This window comes from Tigriopus californicus, chromosome 6, assembly GCF_007210705.1.
Source record: "Tigriopus californicus strain San Diego chromosome 6, Tcal_SD_v2.1, whole genome shotgun sequence".
Taxonomy (NCBI): domain Eukaryota; kingdom Metazoa; phylum Arthropoda; class Copepoda; order Harpacticoida; family Harpacticidae; genus Tigriopus; species Tigriopus californicus.
In genome coordinates, this window is record NC_081445.1 from 12,699,471 (window position 1) to 12,726,734 (window position 27,264).

Here is a 27,264-nt window from a genome sequence, read left to right on the forward strand (position 1 = left end):
AAAAAACTATAGTTTCGGATGGGTTTGGTGTTAACTGGGTGCTTTAAAGTCGAAATAGTGTGGAACGTTTTTCATTCTCCATGTAAAGGGTTGATATTTTTTCTTCAACGAGATATTGATTTCCAAATTGATTCAAGTGATTCTGTTCAGGTATTGCACAGAGATAGATAAAGAGGGAGCGAAGATAAAGAGAGATTGTAGGTGCCCATCAATATATTTAGAGAGATGTGGATGGTGGTTGTAGTATTTGCAATGATTGATAATTATATCATAGTAATTACGGTCAAATTTAAACGGCTAAAAAGGCTATTGCTGAAACATGGTGGGGCCTCTCAAAAAATAGCATCTGACGTTGTCCACTCATTTTCTCCAATTTGGCTGAGGGGTTGTGTCACCAAGGAATCCGAAATCTGTATCATTATTATTATTATTATTATTATCATGTCATTTATATCATCAGTGATGATGTATGGGGAAACAAGAGGACTGGACTTGCTGCTGACTAATACTGTACAATGAGTCCCCGTTGACAGTGCTTACAAAATGTATGATCTCACTGAAGACTCAAACGTCATAACTCGGCTGATATTGGGCTCACCATTCATTGATTGATCCAAAAAGGTCACCCTAATCAGATGGATTCAGTCTAGGCCTTGTTCAACATATTCAGACTTCCAATAGAGAGACGAACTTGTGATATGACGTCCGGCAGAACCGTCAAACACGTGGCCCAATCCGCTCGTACAACTGACACAGAAATACTACGGAGTTTAGCACAATCCGTGCCCTTTTCATGAGGGCCAACAGACTGGGGCGTTAAAAGACAAAGTTGATTGGATGTTGTTTACAATCGCCGTGTTTGACGGGTTATTATTGTCGGCTGAAGGGGGAACTTCGGTCACTAAGGTTCACCAAGGTAGAGAGATAGACAAGTGATTTTCTTTGTTTTGTAACTGAATGGACTCTTTTTGACACAGGTTATTATCTTACATTATTATTGAGGGTCAACTTGGATTCTTATTAATGTATTGAGAAAGACGTTGTAGTTCATGACAATGAGAGAAGAGTTCTGACGACAAGAACGGTTTTTCTTTCATTTTTTGGTCAAAAAAAGGGCCATTTAGAATAGTAGGTTTGACAATTCCCTAAATCACAAGGTTTGTTTTTGATCTTGGAGACAATTGGGGCGTGGGGTGGAGGCGTTGGGAGGGGGATCAAGCTGAGAATAATGTTAGTCTAACGATCATAGAAGTCGTTATTTTTCTTGAAACGACAGGAACACCCACATATGGGTGATATCCCCTATCAAGCTTGGTGAAGGATGATATTCAATGGTTCTTGGGTTCTTCATGACTCTTCTTTTCGTTTTGTTGTTGTTGTTGTTGTTGTTGCTGTTGTTGTGGGTTTGTGTTTGTTTGCTTTTTCAAGTGTGGATTTAGCATATCACTTCTAGACAATCCAGTGTGGGTTTTATTTCGTTTTTTATTTTCACCCCTCTTGGGGATCTTTGAGGCTCTCGGACTCGCCTTCGGAGGCCATGGCCGCATCTTCCACTGACAATGCAAAGGATTCGACCACGGTCTCCACTTGTGGCTCGTCTCCTGGGCAACTATTGGCTTTGGCATCGTGGCTGTTGTGATTGGTGTCCATTTTGGTGGTGGGATTGCTGCTATTGGTGCAACAGGTACTCTGGGATTCCGGGAAAGATGCGACCGTATGGGCTATGCCCGCAGCCACCTCATCATCTGCGTCTTTGGGAAAGGCAGCTGCGATGGGAGTCTGGGACTCCATGGACGATTCCGAAACTTGTCCTGACGAGGAATCATCACATCTGCGAAAGAGTTGCAAGAGCTTGTTAATACGATAATACCAATGCAGTTGACTAAAGGTAAGAATTCATGTGGCGACACATATGTAAGAACCTCGAAAAAAAAACCTTTGATTAAGTTGATGACATGACATCGGACAAAGAGGCAAATATGTAAAAAGAGGAGCTTCAGTTTTTGAATGACGGACTCTTTCATAAAATTTTCCATGGGTTTATTTTACAGTCAAATAAATTTAGACCTTCTTGCTTCCAAATTCTGAATGTGGTAGTATTTTGGCATAAATATGATTGATATCTATGCCCGTGCTTCTTTGTACCCCAAAAAACTTTTCAATTTATGGCACAACCTTGTTTCACGCAAAGAACACTTTGATCTCAAACATTCCAGGAGCCCTACAACGTGTTCTTCCTCGACTAAAATGTGCAGATTATTTCAAGGCTCTGAAAGACATTTGCTTTTTCGTTTGATTGAACATACTTCCAAGTCCTTCCATTCTCCTATGCAGCCTTGATTTCCTCATCATCTCTCACATTACAGCCTTCTTGAAGGGAATATAGGTATCATCGTCGTTGCCTGCTCTCAAGTCAGTTTTGTCAGGAGAAGACTTTCTCCGAAAGAGAGCATTCACTTCAAGGAATCACTTTCTCAATCCCATTTCCCACGAAACTCATCAAGACGGGGATTCTATTCGTTTGCTCACCTGACAGTGCTAGACTCTTCTGACTTGGTGACCTCCTTCTTGACAACTCGGTAGGTCAACTTCGAGTTCAGACTGCCTCGGTTGAGCTCGTAGAATTCGACGAGTTGTAAAAGGTCGTAGAATCGGGTCTTTCCATCATCCAGGGTGAAGAAAACGCCCCGGCCACCCTCGGGGTCTGAACTGGACGTGTCGGGTAGAATTTGGGCGTGGTAAGTCCGCCCACCGGACACATATGAGATCACGTAGCCACCGGACACGCTACTGTCACGTACCAAGAAAGCCCTGGAGGAGACGGATGAGAGGATTGGTTTCCATTTCACATTTAATTCGATCCTCTGGTTTCTAAGGTATTATATCCTTGTTGCCAAGAGCAATTGACTGCTTTTTATTCGGATTTGAGCACGTAAAATACACCCAAGGATTCATGAATGAATTACCAAGAAGGCCAAATAACATGGTGGACAAGATTCACAGACAGGAAACATACGGATACTGGCGCTAGATTTTTCGCTCTTAATCAGAACTCACATTGAAACCATTTTTTTCTCAATCGATACACTCATAATTGGACAATTATTCCTGATAATTTACATAACATAATTGCCCTCGTCAATTGAGACCGACCCATTAATCAGGAAATGTCTCATGTAATGTTCTACAGTGGAAAATCGTACCTGGATTATTGAACTAATCATTTATCCAAAATAATAAATTGTTCGAATGCACCCATATCCACGTTTTAGTTCCTTCTTAAAAGATATAGTTTTCCAAGCACAAACAATCAGACTTACCCGTCAATATTGTGAGTGGTTAGAATTCGCTGGGCCAGATCTCGTCCCATATTGGGATGAAACCAGGGTTGGTCCAAATGGATCGAGGCTTGGCTTTTGGTGAGAAGAGGTTCAACGTCTTTGGGCGACACCTTTCGGCGGAAATAGGCGTATCCGTCTTTGGTTGTGTAACCTCGTACATCTTTTTGGTCCACGATCCGACCCACTTTCCCACTGAAATCCATGGCCACGTAGTGACGGGTTCGGTTGCTATCCTGGAAGCATCCAAAAGACATCCCTCGATTATTTGAGTGGAAAAAGCATTCATGGTAGGTGAACGACCTCCCTAGGCACTCAAGGTGAGGCCATGGGGCGACAAGTCGCGCAAAAAAACAGTTTGACATCACGTAATTTATGATGAACTTTTTTTCATTCCCGATTCGAGTCAAGGTTCGGGATTTGAACCGCGTTATTTTTCACTTTGACAGATGAGTACATTTTTCTCTCCGGAGCAAATCACCTTGACTGTGTTCCAAGTTCTCCTGTAATCCCGCGGAAGGAAGTTGCAACAAGGAACGAGGGAGAGCTCCTGTCTTTCCCACTTCATTACAAGGTAGATTGGGCAAATGAATGACCAGGTGTTTGTTGTTGGGTTCAAGATCAAAGAAATATGGACAGACAGGCAAGTTCGTTTCATTTCGTTCTCCACTCACATGCAATGGAACCTGCTTCTCACGGGTTATTTCTGTTCAAAATTCCAATTTCTAGCAAGTATATTTATATATGTTATTGATTGTGCTGTACAATGCATGCTGTATGTAGCACGTAGTGTTCTGTACTCCCAAACTGACTTGGAGCCGTTCGTACTTCCCTGGGTAAATAGCCAGGAAATTCTGAAATGTCAGCGGTGGAGAACGAGACCGTGAACGAATTCGACTTATGCCAAGTTGTTCCCATTCCGGCCCAGTTTCGTCGTAAGTGATCGTATCAATGCTCTCCGCTTTATCAAAAGGCAAAAGTGTGCTTTGAAATATGCGGGAGGCATACATATAATAATCGGCGGCGCCCACACAAGGGTCATAAACATGGATTCGAGATTGTTTGCCCAACCATTACTTGAGTCAACAGGGTGATTTCCTTGCCTTCCAGCCTCTCTCTTCCTTCTTTGTATGCACTTAGTTAAAAAAAGGAGTTGAGATGATGAGGACTCACATTTTGCTTTGGAACCGTGGAGAAGTCATCCGGATTGTATTTGGGGGACGATTTTCCTCGTAGATTGCGGCAACTCTCTCGCAAACGTTTTCCAATCTGAAAGCAAAACGAGAATTCCTCGTGAGGCGAGATGATATCATGTGGATGGACACGGCTGCACATTTTGCCATTTTCTCCTTAGTCATTGTGATCGAATTTCGCGGGGGACAGAAACGGTAACGTGGATATGTGAACGCTTGCCCAGCATAATTCGATACTACCGGGATGAGTGGTGACAGAAAGAAACGTCAAAACACATCTAATTGGATGCTACAATTGAACCGCTAGATGGCGCTGACTTGGTTTTGTTCTTTACAGGCTTTTTATTTGTTTGATGAATTGATGCAATATTTGATACACCGATGAAAAAATGAGTTAAAAATGGGCTATCTAGTAATTTATAGCTACTTTATCAGAAATATTAGCTATTAGTGCATTTGCAAACTGACTACTTGATCGATATCTAAATAGAGTTTCGTTGTCTCTGAATGTGAACTTAAAACAGCGATCCCAATCATATATTGCGTTTTAGAAGAGAGAGGAAATCAATAAGTGTCTGTGGGAAATTTGAGCATTGAATACCTATATATCAATGCAGAGGGAGGGTTGCTATTGTCGTTATGTTTTTGGTTAATGTCCATTAATGCATTTGGGAGACACAGTCGGCCTTTCAGACGGCCGGCCTTCTAATGCAAGTGGAGGCGGATGAAATTACGTTTCAAATATTGGCTTAATTGGATGACCGGGAAAAAAGATGGCAACTAAATTAGATACGAGGAAAAGCTTCATAAAATTTCACCTCAAATCATTTACCAAAGGTGCTGGATGGGAAGCCAAGATATTTTACGGCCAGCACATTGAGAAACACTTGTGGAGGCAAGATTCTTCGCCACCAAAAAAGGGATATTTTACCCTTCAAACCCATCATAGATAACATCTACGTCGTTTATATATATACGTACATACATATATACAAGTAAATTACTAAGTAATGACTTCTGTCACGTTTCGTATGTTCGATTCTTACACGGGCGTACTTTTGTCCCCCCTTAGGATTCGTTACGTTGACTCTTTGTCGATGTCAGGATGGGATTGAATCTTTGCCAAGTCAGGATTTCAAGATTTTTTTTGGTCGACAAATCCCACTTTCTCGGACTTGATTGTCCCAGGAACTCAAATTTGGACAGGAAAGACCGGCATCAGCGACAGTTAAAGCAGGGGGGGGGAAGCAAAGAATTTCGCTAATGGCCATTTGTTGCCTTGAGACTTCTTTTAGGGTCAACACTTGTCGCTTTTTTTCTTTTAATGTTGAGACCTACTTGAGGATGTGACAACCAATGGCAAATCAGCTTAACCTTATAAGGTGGTTAGATAACTTCTGATAAAATGTTGACTCTAAGGGCAAGACATCTAGTTGAGTTTTTCTTTGTGACAGAAGCAAAAGGAGCAACTTTTGTATGAAAGAATATCTTTTTTTGAAAACAGCTCAAATTAGAGGTGGGTACACTGAAAAGTATCATTGTTAAAGGTCTAGTCGAACAACTTAAGTTAACCTATTATTGTTATTACAACCTAAAAGTTGTATTTTGCACTTGAATGGTTATAACCAGGACATATGATGATGGCATGAAAAATTAGTAATATTCTTCCTTTTTCATAAGAAAAATTCTTGAAAACTAAAAAATGTTAGCATTGTCTTCAACGTGCTTCTGAGACAATAGAAGAGCGGATTAACAACCTAGACCATGTTCGTTATTTAGGGATTCCATTGTGTCAGCCAAAAGAGATGTGATGCAAATTGGGTTCAAACACGTATTTCATTCTCAATTACATGCATTTAGCAAATTAACGACTCAAACTAGAACAATAAGACTTGTCCCGATAATAGATGCATTATTCATGGATATGTGCATAATCTGTCGAGTGGTTTAGAAACTCTATTCAGTCCTTATGTGGTCCCTTTTTGGCAGGCATGCCATATTAACTATTATGTAGACCCTCTGATTTTTCTGACCATTTATTGACAGCTATGTGCCAGGTCTTCAAGATATTATTCTTAAAGACGTCCAGGCTTTCTGACGTTTGCCATTGACTGCATATTCAAGGAACATCCACGACCAGTTTACCAAACACCTTCCTCCCATCCTCTATTCACACTGTTATCAATGAATTTTGATTATATTAAGAAAGCCTGCATTATTATTGTTATTTCATGCCAGAAAAGACCACAGAAGGCTTCAATATAGTGCTATGATTTCAGTGACAATTTCAAGGGTCAGAAATGGATGAAACTTGATAAATCATATTTTTGAGTGTCTTTTTGATCTAGTTGCCATTGCAAATATGCTAGATGCATGTTTGTGAAGAGCCACTATTACGAAATGCCCTGAAAAAAAATCTTATTTGTACGGATCAATACGTGTGGATACAAAAAAAAATGGAGCTTCGTAAGCATTCTTTCACAACTGCACTCTGAAGGCAGGTTTCAAAGCTTTTTTAAAAGCTCTTTTAACGTCTGAGATTTGCATTAAGGTAATGCTTGTTATTCCTGAAACGGATCAGGTGCCAACCAAATCAACAGCATAGTTTAAAACTCTTCGACAAATGCCTTTTGAACCTCATAATGGATATCTTTATCTAAAAAAGCTGCAATCCATTGATAGGTGTTTCGTGAAAAGGCCCTCGAAAGAGTCTTTTATGGCAGGCCTACAACGGGCCTAGAGCTATACCGATTCCTAAATTCCACTTTCATCGTGTGTGTGTGTGTGACAAATTTCCCTTATAGCATTTTCAACGAATAATGATACGTTCTAGAACAGAAGGCCATTCCTACCTTGGAAAGCTTGGAGGATCCGTTGGAGGCATTGGCGTTGGTGGATCCGGAAGTTCCGGAGTCTGTAGACACGGAGGACTTTTCCTTCTCCAGTTCTCGTTTGTGCGAATTCCCGTTGGAGGCGGGTAAGCTCAAGACCACTTTATTGGAAGGGCCCAGGTCTAGCATGGTTTGGGCGTGGACTGCGCCGGACATCTCGTTCAACTTGTTCCTCTTGGCCGTGAAGGGATCGAACAGGATGACACGACTGAAGAACGACTTGCTGTTCTCGCTATTGGGTGATTGTGACGCGGCAAACGACTTCATCTGTGATCATCTGGAATCAAGATCAATCGGATTGTTTCAGATCCAGACGGGTGAGCAATCTCCTCCAGGAAGTGTGACCCTATCGCAACACACCATTTGAGTTAGCCATGAAAAATGAGGCCAGAAAAGGGCACTGCAGTGTCACCCGTTTCAGTATACTAGTGTTTATGGGACAGAGGAGTGCGCCTTGAGTGCGCTGTTCCCTATCGCATATGAGATCTTGAAGGAGCACTGTTCAATGTTCGCTTTCTTGGGTGGACCAAAAGGGAGGAAATAAACAAGGTGGAAGGAAGAAGGAGAGAAAGAAGACGAGAACGGATCCAATATCTGTCAAGGCTTTCTAAGTCCCCGTGAAAATTAATGAGCCACGGACCAGTTCTACGTTTCATCGGGGCCTTGTGAAACCACGCTTCAGTACGGATTGGTCGGTGCTTACCTCATTGCCTGTTATCTGAAGCTCATAAATCAAGCTAAACAACACCTAATTCAGAACCAGTCATTAGTTACGGAAGGCTTCAGAGAATCGACACTATATGGACCTCGGGGGCCTCAGGCTCTAAGACTCGAATAGTGACTGGACTGACTGGCTTACAAATCTTGCAAAGGGCTGCAAAAAGAAAATGACACGATGAACGCACCAGTCGCCAAGGATGAGAATCAAAGCTGTTCTTGTTTCTTTATGATCAACCGCATGGATCGGAAAAAAAGGCCCGGTTGCTGTTCAAGCTAAAAAGGAATTTGATCCCGCCAATGAGTCACATCAAATGAAACAATTGCAACGCTCGCTTAGAAAGATCCATATGTGCATGAACGCGGTAATAATCTTCAAAAATGTGACTCTTTCCACTTGAGAGCGTGAAAGCCAAATGTTCAGCGTAAAAAAGGGGAAAACCCGCCGTATGTGATAAGCCATATCCTGAAGAATCCTGCATCTTAATGAGCGGTAAAGCAATATTTAATGACAATAATTAGCAATCTCTTATCAATTCCAATGAGACCCGGGACATGGATTAAAAAGTACTAAAAGTTTAATGCTCTCCAACCACTGGCCATGACTGGACTTGGCCATGCCGCAATACGGTTGTGCCTGACATTTTTGTCCCTCACACGAAATGTCATATCATCAGAAAATGAAAGAAAATCGAATTCAAAATACCAGACCAATCGGAATTGAAATTTGCAATTGAAAAGAGAGCAAAAATGTCATGCCCATTACTGTCCACGCTTGAATCGTGGCAGCTACAAGAACAGTGGAACTTTTTGCCACAGGGACAGTTGGAAGTTAGATTTTTTGCCAAGCTGTAACACAATCTTTACGAGGGTCATAAAAATTGTCTCCCCGCAATTGCAAACCTGGATTCCGAGGGTGGAATGCCTGGCTGGCTGGCTGGCTGGAGTATTGAAGTGTACCTCTTTGGTGGGCTCATATGTACTATGTAAGTTTTGCACGAGATTCAAGAATCGAATCATTTCCCAGTCAATGCCATAAAAACACCGGACTTGTAGTACGTTGCTGCACGCACGACCAATGCTTCAGATCATAATACGTGTACACTTTGAGAGAGATTGGAGGGAGTTAGACACACGAGCAACAACAGCAGCAAGCAGAAGGATTGGTCAAAAGATCTGCCAAGCTTTTCTAAACCGGCTGCCAAATCTTTTCGCCGTTCTCGCGAGAGCTTCGTGAACGGTCATCGATTTAATTTCATGACACCCCGTATAATTTGTTTGGTAGTTAGGCCACATATGTGAGAGTGGTTCTCGTGAGTATGAGCCGTGCCTTGAAATGGCTTTGCAAGTATTGAAAATTGCCTCCCGAATACGACTCAGCGGGGGTTCGGTCTCGCCTTGATTACAAATCCACTCAAAATTCATCGGGGTCCTATTTGCTCTCAGCCTCGCTCACACCGCGGTCCTCCTGAACTTGAATTACAGTATGCAAGTGTTTCTTTCACAGAGACTATTCATAGTATGTACCTAGCTCGCAGATAGTCTGTTTCATCATTGCCAAACCATATTCTTAAGACCAACAACCATTTGGTGTGGCAGTGTGTACGAAGGAAGAGGGCTTCGGGTGTATTAACAAGCTGGGAAGGGGGAAGCAGTGCGTGCACTTGGTTCGTTTCGGAAGGGATTGAAAGGGGAAAATTTGGCCTAGTAACAAGCTCTTTTATCTCCCTCCCCTGCTTCTCTCCCGACTTGGATGGGAATGACAGCCCAGGATCGAGTGTAGCTCATCGCAGCTCCTCCATTCCTCGTGGAAACAAAGAGCATTTGGCTTGACGACAAGCAGCTGCATTTGCTCGTCTCTGTTCCTCGCTCGGCCATTGGCAGAACACGCCGGCCTCGGGCGGCAGAGCGCAATGTGAGCTAATGGTGTTGTGGGCAGTTGGGTAGTGGGGGAAAAAGTGCTTGAAGTGTGAGGGGGATATGTATTTACCCAACGTTCCATGGACATGGATTCCCCCTATTCTCGACTCGCTCGACTCGCTCGACTCGGCTTTTCTCAGCCCTCAACTTCGCTTCCCAGGCAACCCACCAACCAATCGAAGACCACTGTGGAGGACCAAGAGTAGAAATGAAGTGGAGAGAACCAGCCAGCAACCAAGCATGCGAGGACAAGTTGTCAGTGGGAGCTGGTGTGCTCTGGGGCTGTCATTTTTTTTCATCATATGAACAGAAAATGCAGTAGACATGGTGCCAGCCAGCAAAGCCACATGGACTTGCCCAGCCAGAGGGGCTGAGTACCCAGAGGCGATGGGAGCTGAGATCCCAAGTTTCAACGGACACAGGAAGGAAATGAGGATCTCAATGGCTACATACAATGAGGGGTACTGCCGCCCATTGATACCGATGCAGGACCTACACATACTATATGAACCATTGGTATATCTCTGACAGCTGGAGGGGTCTCTTTGTTCGGGATCTGAAACCTCGTGGGGCGGCAAGAGAAGTCGAGTTTATAATTGACACGAGGCCCCCCCGAGAAATGCCGGCATATTCTTCACCACCACCCTTCTAATGACTGCTGTTCTTCAAACTGTCAAAAATCTGGCTGGAGGCGTTTCGGTCGAGTGAGAAAGTGAATGCAAGCGTTGTGGAGGACAGTGCCCGAGCGAGGTGGCTGTCGTTCTGCCGTTGGTTAGAAGGGCCATACTACATACAGACAGTTTGTGTGCATGGGTACATGGCCAGCTCCCACCTCTCTCAAGCCAGTCAAGTTGACTTCGTTCGGATGACTTGGCTGTCCTGTCTTCCCAAATTGCCAGGTTCACCTCGGTCCAGGATGGGGATCGGGGATCGGTTGTGCCGAGGGTAAACCCTTTCTGTCAGCTGTCAGGCCCTGTGTGTCTTTGGCTAACGTGGTAGCTAGCTTGGCCTTAGTCCGTCTTCTTCATTTCAAGACACCATGGAGACCAGCGAGCCGGATGAGACTTGGCAGGGCAGTTCCTTCACACTTCTTCTCGACAAATATGACTACATTGGACTACGTGTGTCTGGCTGCCTTCCGAGCAGTGTTAGACCTGGGCCATAGCTCTTCCCAACAATCAAATAATCATTGTAACGAATCGGTTTCTGTCGTGGAGGTACCCCCCAAAAAGTAGAAACTTCGATACCAGAGCATTTATCAGAGCTCGAAAGTATGGTTGAAAAATTAGTGGTAATGTATGAGGGGGGGGACTGGTTCGAGGTGTTTCTCATATGAAGCTTCTCCTGGCAACGAGAGGCATGGAAGATTAATGATCCCATCTGAAAATATTTCTCTTGCAAATCACCCTTTCGCGTGAAGTTGAGCAAAAAGCGTCATTATTGCATGCATCCGCCTGGATAGTCAAAAGCATAACTCACAACGCATCGGAAAATACTTTGAAATAGGCCCGAAATGTGGTGGTTCTGCCATACTTTTTGTGTAGCCAACCAAACGCATTGGAGTGGGCATACTAACTAGTAGTAGTAGTAGAAGTAGAAGTAGTGGTAAAGGTGGCACTGTCAATGACGGCATACATCTTGATAAGTTGTAGGTGTGTGATGGGAATCCGATTACACCAGCCACCAATGTCAAGCTCTAGCCTTGACTCTCAACGCCATTCAAAGCTTCCAATCAAACGGTCGGAGAGAGCAATGAACCCGTGCGTATTCGGCGAAAACTAGCTCCCTTTGACATTTTCCCCGTTTGACGTTTTGACCACTCGTTGACTCCTGGCCGCCTCCGAATGGTTGACTGGTGCGAAACCAGGTACTCTCAACACGTGCAATTAATGAAGAAAAAAAAATCCCGGCCCCGAGTCTCATTTCTCCTATGCACCCTCCTAGCCAGTCCAATGAGGGCGGAGTACAGGGTACATACAGTATTTATTCAAGCCATGCACCCTCAAGCGGAACCACTTAAATGGCACTTTATAAATAGCTCCAGCAGGTAGGTACACGTACTACGTATGCACGTACATAACGGTGGGTGTGCTCCGCTTGGGTGAAAGATGGAAATATGAGATTGGTCCGGAAATTAATGAAAAAGTGGATTTTGCTGTACTATGATATGAAGGCACTTAAGTCGTTCAGAAAGGGCCATGAAGGTAAACTACACGTTTCTCGTCGCTCCTCGTGGCTCACCAAATCAGGCTATTGTACAGAACTGGTTTGATCGGTTTTTCGGGCGAAAATTGATATCTGCACCAGACTAATCTTTCATTTTTCTTGTGGTTTAGGAATTTTCAGAAGCACCCAATGCCACCATTGCACACCTCAGGCCAATTGTAAAGTCTAACAAGCACTACGAAATAAGGCAGACCCCGCACTACACTCACAACAGTTCAAAGGTCAATCGGTCATCACTTTGACCAACAACTAAGATTCATTTTGATCTTGTCTAAAACTCAACTCCCACTCTTAGCTGGCCCATCTCGCTCGATTGGACAAAAAGGGCCATACATAATGAGCAACGTAAGTACGGATGAAAAATCCAACCGATTATGGGATCCTCCCACCCAAAAAGACTTATTATGGAAGAGCTTGGGTCGATCCTTCCATTATTATGTGGATGATTTGACATAATCAACACTGTTTGGATTGCCTTCGTTAGGCCCAACAATGGCTATTGTTCCCTTCAAGGGCTCCTGGATCCATTATTTAAGCCTCTCTCTCTCTGTCTTTTTGTATCTTCTCAAGAAAGTGATTAAGCGCTGTTCATAAGTAGTTCTGCTCCAAGGAATGCCCTTGCCGAGTGAGTGTGTGAGTGAGTGTGTGTGTGTGTGTATGTGTGTGTGTGCACTCACCATTCAATTTATTCATATTCATGGGAAATTTTCCAATCCGAACGATATTTCAATCGGGCCTTTAAAACATGCTGGGAGATACCTTCAAGACCAGTATCTTTTATCTTCAACTCCTATCTCTTGCGAAGTACAGGGACTGCAAGAAAGAACGCATAAGATGGCTTGGGACGTGTTGAAATCCGAATTGGCCAAAATTAAGCACTTGGGCACAAAAAGCCTTGGTGAAGTGAACAAAACAAAGGCTGGAATTCAGGCCAAATCCGGACACTCTCGTTCTCCCTCTTGCCCTGAACGAGCCAACCTCATTAAGGATTTATGTTGTCGGCTTGAAGAGTTCAACATACGTTGTTGGAGAGAGTATCGATCTTTTTGTTTCAAGCCATCGGCCTTACTTCATATGATCACTTGATTGCAACTCATTAATCGTGATTGGGAACAAATCGAGCAGATTGTTTGTTCCAAATACCATGGATCGTCTCAACATTTCCGCAGAATGACGGCATCTCTGCAACTGACCTTGCATACCCAGGAAGCTCTTTTATTTTGTCTAGAGTCGCATAAAATGAGATCCATAACTCCCGAATAGACTCGGTCGCTCAAGGGTTCCGGAATGTGAAATCAACCGCAACTGTAGCTTACCCCATAACTTGGCTAGACAACCGAACACGAAGGATCGTCTTTTCCTGGTGGAAGTACACTACCTTCAAGTCAACTTTTTGTTGTTGTTTTGGGAACAACCATGCCGACTCAACACATAAAACATGTGGGTTGCAATAAAGCAGCTTATACAGGAACGAATGGTCGGCATGCAACCAACCTTCGTTTTGATCCACTGGCCAGGATTAGGACGTAGGTGAGTAGGATTCCAAACGGACAAACGGACATATCGTACTGTGCGGACGATTTGAAACCAATCAGGCGTGTGATGTTGCCTAATTTTCATTGTAAATAATCTGTAGAACGTTCTCTGAGACACATTTGTACTATGGAGCAGAAGTCAAGGAATGAATCAATGCACTCATGAGCGGCAAGGAAAAAGCGGGCATTTTCTTGGAGGATATTTGGAATAGGATAAGAACAAGCGAGAGTGAGAAAGATCTGAGATCCGTGCTCAATGAGGGAGAAGAGATCCATAAACATGGACTTTGTTTACAAAAGTTCAGAGGATTATTCCAGGAAGATCAACGTGGAAAACACTAACAAGTCTGGTGGGTTTCTCTCAAAGACGTCGACGACTTTGCACAAGAAGTGAAATTGAGCCCCCCTAGAAACAGGTGGCGTGGCTAAGTTCTTTGGCAAATATGAGTGACTGACGACGACTGACTAACGAACTGAGTGAGGGCTATAAAACATGCCAATATTTACTATATCTCGCATCCAGGTCACACATTCGTAGCTACTAATCTTGGGGGGGGGAGAGATTACAATGTCGTCTTTTTATCCAACTTCGGGCGCTCTTCTGTCATCATCCTCGGATTGCATAATCAGACTAGATCTGTGCACAATTTGAACCCGTCGAACCCGTTTCTTTGTGTCAATGGAATGGATGAACTAGCCACACAACCTTCAAACGAGCAAGACGAGCAACGCAAATTCCACCATCCTTTCCGCAATGCCTTCATATCGAGGACTCGCTCTATTTCTTATTGGCCGTGTGCATGGAATAAATCAGCATCAATTGGCTTCCCAGTCTTTGAACTGTACATACGAGTACATTGCAGATCTGAATCCGATACATTTGTGTACAAGACACTTGACAAGAGTATCTATTTGTATTCAACGTCTCCTTCTCAAAATGACAAGCCATATACCAACGAAGAACAACCACGATCTGCAGCACCTTCGGGGGGAACGAGGGCTATGCGAATGTGAAGAAACCAACCCTGAGTACTGCTATTGCACTAGAAGTCATGCTCAAGGTTACTCCCCCCTAACTGCCACAACTACCTCAACCTCTTCCATGTGGAGGAGCTCAAGATTCTCAGCACGGTTGCTCAGCCATGATTGGACCCCCTCCACCCAGGTTGAAGAGGGGTAGGAGGGAGGGTTGTAGTACTGCCTTTTCTTCTGTTAGTACTATGTGCTGCCATGGTGGGTTGGTTGATTGGTGCCTTTCCTCTTTGTACTCCATCTACCTTGGCAACAACGACCGGTGGGGGCCATCGTTCACTACAGTCATCCATCCATCCATCCATCCATCCATCCATCCACATGGTAAAGATTTGACAATAGACAATAGGCACAGAGAGTAAGCCATGTGGAACCACACTTGCCCATGCAGGATGGCCTTCCGTAAAATCTCAATAATGGACAACACCCCACCCACACACGCTCACTCACTCAGAGTCGCGAAATGGCAACTGAAAAGTTAACACATACACGCTCATGAACAAGATATGCATTCATCCATTCTGAATCGGCTGTTTGCCAAACATTTGGCATTTAACGGCAGAAACCCTGCCTGCTCTCCAGAGCCTGCTGTGAGCATCCAAGGTTTATACAGCAAAGCAACTTCGACATTCTTCTGTACTTCAAGGCAAGCCTACCCCAAAAGGAGAACCTGGACGATGGAGAATTAAACATACGCACACGCACTCATATATATATATATATATATATACGGTATATGGCCCCAGTCACTTCTTCTTCGCCCTTATCTTGTTTGCTCAAAAGATCAGGCCTCGGCTTTAAAAAACGACNTGTTTGCTCAAAAGATCAGGCCTCGGCTTTAAAAAACGACGATGAAGAAGATGGCAAGAGGTGGTGTTGGAATGGTATCACGGTGTTCCAAGAGCTGTGCCACTGTGCCAATCCAATCATAATGGACAAGTTTGTCCATCATCATTGATGGACCCACCCCAGCCCCTTCTTTACCGTCCAGGAATGTAAAGGTGACCCAATCTTCATTCCTATCCATGTACATTTGCTTAGCTGGCTTATCGTCGGGAAGCCCTGCTTTTTTGCAACCAATGGTCTTTTCCGAAACTAATAGTCACCCTGCTCCTTAGTCTTTTTTCGTGATAAGAAGAGCCCCGGGTCTGGCAAATGTTGCCCATAATGAGGTCTCAAGGTCTGGCAAGCTAGTAACTCGGAGATTGAGCATGGGGCCAAGCCAGCAGCAGGCATTAACTTATCGTGAGTACTACGACTACCTTCACTACAAAGCAAGTGCCTACAACTACCTTCCTAACCTACCTACTCGTAGTTGGAGCCATCATTTTAAAAGAAGCAGGAGGAGGCAACTCTCGACTCAAACAAGTCAAAAGCAAAATAAGACGACGGCAAGAAAGAGAGCGAAAAAGAAAGAATCGAGAGCCAGAGCTAGCTAGCTAGCTGTTCATCTTTCGGGAGAGAGAGAGAGGGAGAGAGAGAGAGAGAGAAAAGCAATCAAAGAAAAATGGCTCTTTCAAATGAAAAAAAAATTGAGATCACAGGCCATTCGCTGAATGTGATAAAAGTTAGGATCAAACTTGTGTCCAAGGGTTCCCTGTGGAAGAGGATCTTCAAACGAGATGGTGCGAGATTAGCGAGGTCACGTTTCCAGTGCAACGGCGATTATGAAGCCATTAATATTGTGGATATTCTGACCTTTCATTCGAATTGCACTTGGAAACAACGTGGACAAACACGGTTCTATTTTAGCTCAACGAAGATAAAGCACATAATGAAGACGAGCGTACGGACGACCGCACTCAAATGCACAGAAAAAAGTTATTGAGCCCACCAATGTGATCATCAGACCTCAATCGAGAATCGATTCATGATCTATGGCTATTCTCAGGCTTGAAATTGGTGTGACTAATGTTGACGTATGGCAGCATTGAATTTGAAATATTGTTTTCCGCCAACCAAGTTTCACGGCGAGGTCTCCAATTATGAAGCACTCGCACCTCACACATTCATTCACTCACTCGCTCTGACACACACACACACACACACTCACGCAGGTGTGGTTAACTTGGCCTTCCTAAGTTTTCACAAGAAGACAAAGCTTCATGAGTTTTGTCAATAGAAAAAGGCTGCTTTCATTGCGCATATGAAAGCGACATGGAGTCGAATCCAATTCAAGCCATTAGCGGTCAAGACGTCAAAAGTTGCCATTACCACAATGACAATGTTTGAGAAACCCCCTTTCATCGAAAACTGTAGGGTTGTAAAAGAGTCGTTGGAATGATTCGCCAGACTCGGAAATCGGATTCGCGATTCAGGAGATTTCCATGGGGCAAAATCGATTCTCGAGATAGTTCTGGCACTGGATTTGGTTTTTGAAACTTTTCATCCTGGATATTGTAAAAAGATCATACTGTACGGCCAAGGCGGATTTACGGTACTAGTTCTGGCACTGGATTTGGTTTTTGAAACTTTTCATCCTGGATATTGTAAAAAGATCATAGATCCTGATGATTCGACCTCCAGAGGCATGGTAATTTTGTAACGTTCCATATAATGAGGCTCTGTACACGTTGACGTTTCTAATTCAAGTGCCGTTTATTTCTGGGTCATTGATTAATTAGTATTGAAGTTACCCTTCGAGCCGTACATCCGCCTTGGCCCGTTTATTTCTGGGTCATTGATTAATTAGTATTGAAGTTACCCTTCGAGAAATGAGAATGCAGCAAACCTCACTGTTTGTGACAAAACGAGTGTTGTACCTTTTTATTATTTTTCTTACGAACCCCTCTTGTGAGTCACTTATTGCATCATGTTTGGCTCAAAACGGTTTGAACGACTCGAATCTTTGTTTAAGCGGGGAAATGACTCACGGGACTCGAGTCACTCTTCATAAGACTCTTTCACATCCCTAAATTTGAAACTTGAGTAGAGGTACTTTCGTCTCTGGTGGTGTGAAACGGCAATACTTGCCGTCAGCCATGTAGCCATGTTCAGGTTTGACAATCATGTTAAGGAGTTAGTTGCCTGGTAAACTTGTCAGGGCTTGCAAATGAAATATTCCATGCATTTCCCACATTGTCCGTCGTTCCACAAAGCGCGATGATAAATTGGATTATCATCCTCGAAAATAATAGAACAGTCTCACTTGGCGGAAAGGCAAGCTCCAAAGAGGGAGTTCAATGCATTCACAAAGAGACGCGAGTTCATGCCCTATTTACCTGACATGTGACCGGAGACTTGGATACACATTAAAAACTCTTCTGCTCTCAGAGCTGATGGAAGGATTACTTTCTCATATGGAAATCATAATTCCTTTTCATTTAGCAAGCTAAGCTGCAGAAGCGGGCTGCTTGCAGCAAGTGCAAAAGTGTGCCTGTCCTCCTCGTAGTTGGGACTCTAGCTAGTCACTCAGGTTCATCATCACTAGACCGTGAACGCTCCACAAGTAAATCAAAATGCATATTTAGATTTCAAAGAATGTTTTCAAGGGGACCAGGGTGGCTAGAAGGAGCAACTTCATTCTGTCAAGTCAGATCAGATCGTCTGAAAAAAGAACGGGAAAAAATCTCCACCGCCCGATTGCAACTTCACAATGGCAGAGGGTTCAAATTTCCTGTCATGGCTCATGTTCAAATATGGTTTTGGGTTTCTCCCCTCTCTTGTCATGGCATCGGATATCAAGTTATTCCAGATCGACAAGTCCTTCTTGAACTAAACTTGGGTGTGAACCGTAAATATGTTTCTGAGTCTGCTCAACCGTTTCATTTTGGACATCCCGACAAATGGACCTCTTTATGACTAATCCAATAAGGAACACGTTTCCGCTCACATGGTCTAGACAGTATGCAGTAAGCAAGAACATCCCAAGGAGCTCTCGGAGACATTGATAGGGATAATTCAAATAGTTTTCAAACTCATAGGATGGAACAAGCCCAATCAAGGGGCAGGACTCCTTTTTGCCTCTCTATACTTGTACTTCAGCTGCCATCTTGGATTGCTGCCGCTCATGGTTAGCATTCTCAAAAAAGGAGAAGAGATTTGGCTTAGCAACAACGTTCAAGGAGGAAGCAAGGTAGAGCGGAGGGTAAAAGGGATCTCAAAAATAAGACTCATAGCCGCAATGACCATAAATAGATGGAGATAATGTGCCAATTCTTTATCCTTATCAGGAACATGTGCAATCAAGTGATCATCCACTGCAGCAACAGCCAGGCCAATGTCAACATATTATTGCCATTCCAAAATTTGTTGAAGGAGAAGCCGCAAAGGATTGCATGACGTTCATTCCAACTCCCAAAGGGTTATTCTTTGATTCTGATTGTTCAGCGTTTTATTTGCTTTCATTTCTTTTTTAAAAGCATATAAAGGCAAGGACAGTAAGTATGACAAGGGTATTTCTTACCTTTTAGGGCTGAACACTGAAAAATATTTTCCACACAGGTTTCTTCTTGTTTGCAAAGTGTTTTTTAAAGACTTCCACGGGATCTTTCAGAGCTGGGGGGATCCCATTGACAGAGGAGCAAAGAGTTCAATGTGTATCACAGTTTTTTCCCCCAATGGGTATGAACAGTGGAGTCAATGGAAAGGCCAAAAGTGGAATAGATAGACAGTGAGAAGGCTTGACAACAATCCACCAAGTGTGTCTGAGGTCCACAAAAAGGCCTGAGGTACTTGTCAAATCAAGTTGGATTCAGATTGTTCAAAGAATCCTCACAGGAAGAGACCTAGGCAACTGTTAGACAGAACTAACCTCACTCTTCTAGCCCCTCAGTCTCTGAAAAATCTCTTTGTGATGAGACGCTGGCCGGGAGGAATATGCTATTGGCCAATAGGAACATGGCTCCAATGTGACGGAAATTGGCCCTTCAAAAAGTTCCTCAATCAGTAAAAAAATATAGCGAACCTTGGTATTGGTTAATTCACAATCCAATGGAATATATTTCTTCCTTTTTGGCGGGATAATGAATATTCCAACGGTTGTCATCATTTATATTTGGGATAGATATCAGCAATTTCCAAGGGCAATGTGGAACACTTCCTCACAGCTGCGACACCCTGACTAGAATGAAAAGAGACTGAGAACAGCACATGCCCAAGTGTCAAAGAACTCATTTGTCATTGGCTGAGAGAATTAGTAGGGGTGTACTTGCAAAATGTTTAAGAAATTCATTTAACATGAATTTAGAACTGAATCCACGGGTTTTATGTTGTTCAGAACCTTCTCATTGATTCTTCTGTGCAATAGTAAGCGCTAGAGAGAGCATAAGTTAAACTATCAGAGCTGTCAAATTTGCTCAAATAGTTTGACTAATGCCTAACACTGGCCTGGAGTGACTGTTTATCTTTATCTCTATTAGATGAACCATGAATGCAGTTTAGAAAACACATACTCGCAAATGATTTTATCAGCCTCAAAACAGATGTTTAAGGACCACAATTCAATTGTTGGGTAAAATGCAGACAAAAAAGTAAATGATATTTTCGTATCACGAGAATTTCCACACATGCTTCACAAAAAGTATTGATAAACTTCGCTAGCCTCAAATCCAAACTACTTGCAAGACAATTCAACGAGTAATTAACAATTAACGAACGCCAACTCGTTCTTGACTTAGGCATTGACCATCAATCCTTGCAGCGATCCCACAACTTGGGGAAGATGATTGAAATCGACCTCCGTCACAAGATTGACTGATGTCAAACGCTATTTATGTTTGCATTCCCAGTAACCAAATTTACAGTCCATACCGAGGTAAGAATTAAAAGATCAGAAAGTTGCCACACTGATACAAAATCTAGCCTAGCGACAAGATATCCAGAGCCATGCACACGCATCTTCTGTCAGGAGAGCCTTCACTTGCCGACCCACCAAGCGCAGAGCTATTTCCCAGAAGACTTAAAATTCAACTCATGGACTCAGGGCTAATTGGTAGTAAGCTTCCTAAATCTACAACGAAATCGGGATGTACGAACTTCTGAAAAATATTTTTCTAGTGAATTATGATACAACACCAATGACTGATGGCTCCAATGTATGTTGTGATTAATTGATGAAATGCATACTTTGGGGTTGTTTGCCCTGACTTGTTTAAAAAATCTCTGGTGCATTCAGATTCAGAATCTTGGATCAGTTCTTATAATCGATTTAGTTATGACGCAAAAAGATGATGTTACACTGTATTTGAGCAGCGAAATAAACCATTATTACTCTTTTACAGAACGCAATAGAGTGTAAGCAAATTGCTTCTGCAACTAACAACAAAGTTGGTTGATAATACCAAATTTTAGCTACTGAAAAGTGAAAATGTGACTGTTTTTCAATCACCATCGGGGATCCTGTTAAAAAAGTTGAGCTCTACTTCAGCCATAATTCCTTCTCAAAGAATTTAACAAATGGCTAAAGCATCTACCACCCATTCAGCTCAATCCTTGTGAGAGCATACATTAGCTAGTCACAATTTTTTTGGATACTATCTGTCAGATGATAATAACATCATAAAGGATAGAGCAAATACAACTTTTTTATAAGCTGTTAAAAATGACAGGGGTCTCTACCTTGTCGCTCTGTGATCCAGAGGCAGCATGTGAGGGTGGCACTGGCAGAGGAGAGCGAACGAACAGGAGGAGGGTAAGAAGTTCTTTGTCAGACTCGAAGCCGAGCGAGCCACTGACTCTCTCGACTCTTTCTGTCATTCCCTCATTCCCGATCCGCCCGGCCCCGCTTCACATTTTGCCGAGCCTGTCGTCATCCATCTAGCATGCGTTTAAAAAGTCAGCTAGCAACTAGAAATCGATTGCACCAACACCATGACTCAAACTCTCGAGCTGAAGGGGATCTTCTATTCCTCTTCTTGCCCTGGATCCCCTTTGAATCCAGCCGAGTGAAGCATAGCCAGATTCATAAAAATGCACTCTCCATGGTCAACAAACAGAGATGTCATGGTTCTTTGAGATCATCTGGGCTGATTGAGCAAATATACGACAATACGTGGATGATTCGGATCTCGGCTTACAAGGGTGATTTCGCATTCCACTCAAACAATTTTTGCCGAAAAAAAATGTAGATTGAGGCTTAGCAACACGAAAACTTGCAACTCGGAGACAATGTAAATCAGGATAAAAAAGGAAACTCTTTTTATCATCCGCGGCATTATTCAAGCCTACTAATTGAGGGATTATGATGTGATAAATGTGCGGAAGGCAGGAACTAACGGCTTTTGTTGAAGCTTATCAGGAATGCTCTTGGGTATTTTTTTATGCAAGCGAATGATTCACCAACCACATACACAGCTTTCTTTTCGTATGATTGTGATTTTGGCAAAATATGACTCAGTGCTGGAATTTCCTGCCAGATTTTTGGCATAATTCGAGACGTCTTGAGAAAATGGATTGTTTGTTTTTTCATTTGGCTTGCTAGGGAACAAATAAGAATTGCAAATGAAATCAATACAGTCTGTCATCATTTACATCAATTTAGGAACAAACCAGTCTTCTTTAAAAAGAATGACTTGAACCTTTCAGAAATCCGTGAACATTATTAATTTCACTTAAACTAGTATTTGACTTATTCAGTTAACTATATGACTCGCTTTTTTTCTCTCATCTTTGAGTTGCCCTTCCTGTATCATTTTTTTTGATTTTCTTCGCTAGTTAAAATTTATTAGCCTCCAAAGATTAATTTTGCCCTACCTACTTTGGTATCAATACCTCGCTTTACTGTGTTACATTATTTTAATCCTCAAATGGTCTTCCCAATTGAATAATATAATTTAATGTAAAATAGTGATTGAACATACTGCTGGCATACATTGGATCTCCTGCTGATGGGAACATCTTTGACACTCTGTACTACGAGGGTGGTACCAGACAAATCGGGACAACTGTAATGAAAATCTTGGATTTGAAATCACCATAACAATACTGGATTCATGTCAAAGATCCAACTCTCACGATTCTGATGATATAGTGACAAATATACAAATAGAACGGTTAATATTTGATCAAAAAAAAAATATCCGGAAATTCCCACTTGCAGTTTTTTTTTTTTTAAGTGAACAGTCGAAAAAAATCGATGCAAGTTACACAGGTTTAATAAACCAAAATGCACCGTATTGTGCCAATAAAAAAACTTAATATTGAACATAAAGTCCTTATAAAGTTTGAATAAATATGTATTCCACAATGTCCCAAGAATACTTTCATTTAATGTGCCTGGCGTAGTCTACTCTCGTCTACACTTTTACTTCTTTGAATGAGAAAGTGCGAGAGTGAATTTCCTAAATTTTGGGGAAACGTCCTAGCTAGTTTAGCCAATGTCTCCAAATGTAATAAGAAATGATTTTGAAGATTTATGTGATTCGTTACCTCCTTACCGCCAACGACATACTATAGCCCAAATCACGGATGTTGTAGTTCTGAATAAAACACAGGTATACACCTAGATATGCATTTCATTCAAAAACTATCAATAACTGCTCTGACAATTTTTTGTGATTCAAATACTTCAAATGCGGTAAATCGGCAGAACTGGAAACTGGTTAGCGAATTTGCTGAGTCTTGCCGCTCAAGATGGTATGAGCTAGAGGGCTTGTCTAGTATAAGCTACAGATGCTTAATATAGAGCTTGTCAAGTGAACGCATTCATGAGCAACTGGCGTTATTCCATGGAGTAAAATCAAAGACAAATGCCCAGCCAAACTGCTCTGTGCATGCATTGAATTTTTACATTTATTCCATTTTGCAGGCTTGTTTAAGCAAATGTAATTGAACCAATTTGATAGGGCGTTCACCGCATTACAACAAACATGTTCATTTTGTTGGGTTTTGTCGCACAGCTCACTCAAAATCACTCAATTATTAAAAATTCAATGAGCAGATGGTGCTTTTTGTTGACTGTGATGTTTTTCTTAGTTCTCACTCCCAAAAGTGCCCAAAGTAAGGGTGCTGGACCACATTTTTGTTTGAATTTCCTTCCCTTGACATGCCTTATAGAAAGATCAGCGAAGGTCAACAAATTCTCCTTCTCTCTTGGGTCTCTTACTCTTATAAGAGCCCATATTTGCAACGTCACACGGCCCAAAAAAAAACGGGAAGAGGCACGTAAGATTGCTACATGAACTGCTCTTGCCTTGCGTTGAAAGCAATTTCTTTTCCAGACATTATGTGACCAGAGGCACTAATTGAAAATAATATTTTGATAAAAGTAGTCAATAACAACACAAACGCATTATAATTCAATAACAAGGAATTGGCACAATTGGCCCTTTTTTGGTAGAGGCTGAATGACAAAGCGCCCTCTGGAGTGCAGAACGTAAAACATATTTCGTGCAACGTAAGGGGGCTATAGGGCTAGTCAAGGAAACGTGTTCATGGACAACTGATGTTATTCCATAGAGTAAAATCAAAGACAACATGCCCAGCCAAACCGCACTGTGCATGCATTGGATTTTGACATTTTTTCTATTTTACATGCTTGTCTAGGTAATTAGCATTGTGGTATTGAGCCAATTTGATAATGAGTTCACTGATTAACACCAAACATAACACCACTCGCTCAAAATCACTCGATTAATGAAAATTCAATGGGTGAATGGTGCGACTTGACTGCAATGTTTGTCCAAGTTCTACCTCCCCAAAATGACCAAAATCAGGGTGCCGGACCACATTTTTCCTTGAATTTCCTTTACTTGACATCCCCTATTGGTCAAGGGTTTTCAAGGGTTCTTTTTGTATAGCTTTTTCTACACAAAAAGCACCATCACTTGTGGAATTGAGGTAATATTGGTAACCCTACTAAGAGACTCCTGCGTGGGAAATGTTTTGATTTTGACATTTGACTCTTGGAATCTCGACCATGCAAACAAATCAAAATAAAAATCGCGCTGAAGTACCCTTGCAGGGTTCCCAATTTTACAAAACGTTTTTTCCTGAAGTTTTTCGAGTCATCCAACCATTTAAAAAAATATGAAGGATTTCATATCTTTTGCATTAATGAGCGCTTGCCATACAAATGGTCCGAATCTTGTCTACTCAACTATTAATAGTACTCTTGTAGGAGACGGCAGCCCTCAAAGACCCTTGACCAATAACCTTGAGAATAAACAGCTGCAGGATCATGTTCTGCAAAAAATATGTCCATTCATATGGCCTCTTTACCTTAGACAAAGATTTGTAACCATTTTGATGCCGCATGCATAGGTTCTAGGCGCAGGACCCGGGATATTATAACCTCACATTACCGCCTTTGACGCATTGTCAAGAAAAATGTTGAATCACTCAACCTTGCAAGCAAACTAAAAGTTCATTACTTTTTTGTTAGAACTAATGCAGTCGTCTCATAATGAGTGGATAATGTAGTATGAGTCCCATAGCACAAACAGAAACTAGTTTTGTAATCGCATATTCATAAAACCGAAGCTTCTGTGGTCCCAAAAGCTACTTAATGATGCCTGTCCGAATTTAGCTGTTGACGCTGTTGACCTTTGGGGTACTGCCATCTAGTGGCTATTTTCAGAGCTTAATCATGCAGTTGTTTCTTCTCAAGGTTCATTAGAATAAAAGACCCCAGACAAAAATCGTGTAATCAGACAGAAGGAGAATCAGCTGACCTTTGCCGATCTTTCTAAATTAAGCATATTTAGTATGAGCTAACGGCGATCAGGACTGTTGATTTAACAACTGCAAATTGAAATGAAATAATTTAGAAGCCGAGCAAGAAATTTATATCCCTACAGTTCAAGATAAAAAAAGGACTCATTGTTTTAACTTAATATTCATATGGTATCTGATCCACTACTGAATTTGATTTGGCAGATCTGGCCATGATAAATGATTTTTATATATTTTTCATATGGCATGAGATCTGCCATATAATGTCGATCAGATATTGTAGACAAGTCTGACTTGAAAGATGTTACCGGATCAACTAGGCCTACATATTCCCTCTGAATCGAACAAGCCTGGATTCTCGAGGCCTCATAATCTTCTTTGAATTATTCGAGAAAAATGATATTTTAGTAGAATAATGCAACAATTCTAACACAATTCTGTGTTAATTCTCTTTAAAATTTCAGTGATTACATTCACTTTGATTTTATCTGTAACTTTTTACAATTACTCAATTATCAAATTTGAATTTCCCTTAATAACAATATATTGTTTCGGGTTGATGAAGACTTAAAACAATCACTTCGTTTATTGTATTGTATATTGATACTGTCACTCGAAAACACGTATTTGGCCAACGTTCGTTAGCTTTTTGTGCCCAAATTTCTTATTAAATAATCGTTCTTATAACAATAATTGTGTTGTAGATATGAAAGGACGTTATATGATTGACCTTGCTCACTCTCAGATATTTTCTACTACTTTCACTTTTCTATCCATCGCTGGTATTTGTAAAATTAAAACAGGAAGATCAATTTCCTCGCATTATTGATTGGTTCCCTCAACTTAACTATTTCACCTTTTTCACGAGCTTTCAGCGACATCGCATGGGGTGCAGTGTTAATCTCCATCACCGGACCTCCCATATTTGCCCAAATACGCCAATTATCTTGAGAAAAAGCTTTCAGCTATCAAAATCAAGTTTAAAAAATGGGGAATTTAGGCATTATTTTTATCTCCAAGTGTCAATGCTCCAAGGGCGTTGCCTGTTCATTTGATTATAAAAGCAGACGGATCTTGGTGACCATGCGGTAATTTCCAGCCACTCAATATGTCAACCAATAATTTCTTGTAAGGTATGCTCCCCATTGGGGATTTTAACGCCAATCCTTTGGGGAAGGGCGTCTTTCAAAAATTGATTGGGCAAGAGGCTATCATCAAATTCCAATGGCCAAAGAGGATATGCCAATGACCCTAGTAATCACATTTTTCAAGCCCTCCGAGATGCTGGGCTGGTCTTTCAGTAAAATATCGCTGTCATGTGAAGTAACGGTAACGCTTCAAGCCCCGATCGTGTGTGTATCTCTCTTTCCAGGATTTTACCCCTTTTGCCACGACCTTTGTACGTATGACATTGGATTCATTCCCTTCAATCTGAAAGAGCTCCACACCTTGGTGGCTCTCAAAGATTGAGTCTTGGTAGATATGGGCATTTTCGATCTTCTCTCCATTATGAGAGGCTTGAGGGGCCTCAGATACGGTAGAAAGATCTGCCCAAGCTTTACTCAAATAGATTTGCAAGCATTTTTCTGCGTAGAAGGCAGGCCATCTTCGTTGTATTTCCACTTCTCTAGACAGCACCAAGAGACAGATTTACGACTAATAACAACTCTTAAAAAATGAACCGTTAACGATATCTCTCAACTGCCCGACACAGTCCAGAATGAGGCTAGCCAAGTGTCCAATGAGTAAACAAAGAACCTCCATTTATAACCTTTGGACGGAGTCAGCTTATTTCTATAAG

General features: G+C 42.0%; 1 protein-coding gene across 6 annotated transcripts; it reads right to left on the minus strand.

Annotated features, from left to right (window-relative positions):
- Positions 1-1,376: 1,376 nt before the first annotated feature.
- On the minus strand, positions 1,377-19,628 carry LOC131882588 (uncharacterized). 6 transcript variants are annotated; one of them, XM_059229781.1, is made up of 7 exons: positions 19,258-19,628; positions 12,963-13,098; positions 7,384-7,699; positions 4,512-4,607; positions 3,321-3,574; positions 2,530-2,811; positions 1,377-1,831 (listed from the first exon to the last, which is right to left on the minus strand). In XM_059229781.1, the coding sequence occupies exons 3-7, from the start codon at positions 7,687-7,689 to the stop codon at positions 1,489-1,491; spliced, it is 1,281 nt and encodes a 426-aa protein (XP_059085764.1). In that variant the 5' UTR covers positions 7,690-7,699; positions 12,963-13,098; positions 19,258-19,628; the 3' UTR covers positions 1,377-1,488. The 6 variants fall into 6 exon arrangements, with proteins under 6 accessions (XP_059085764.1, XP_059085763.1, XP_059085766.1 ...); XM_059229780.1 differs by lacking the exon at positions 12,963-13,098 and having other exon boundaries at positions 19,258-19,627; XM_059229783.1 differs by lacking the exons at positions 12,963-13,098; positions 19,258-19,628 and adding an exon at positions 10,130-10,258.
- Between the last annotated feature and the right edge of the window lie 7,636 nt (positions 19,629-27,264).

Coding starts and splice junctions, on each gene's coding strand:
- LOC131882588 (XM_059229781.1), bottom strand. CDS start 7,689: ATGAAGTCGTTTGCCGCGTCACAATCACCCAATAGCGAGAACAGCAAG. Junction 4,608..7,383: donor GATCCTCCAAGCTTTCCAAG/GTAGGAATGGCC, acceptor TTTTGCTTTCAG/ATTGGAAAACGTTTGCGAGA. Junction 2,812..3,320: donor ACCACTCACAATATTGACGG/GTAAGTCTGATT, acceptor CGTCTCCTCCAG/GGCTTTCTTGGTACGTGACA.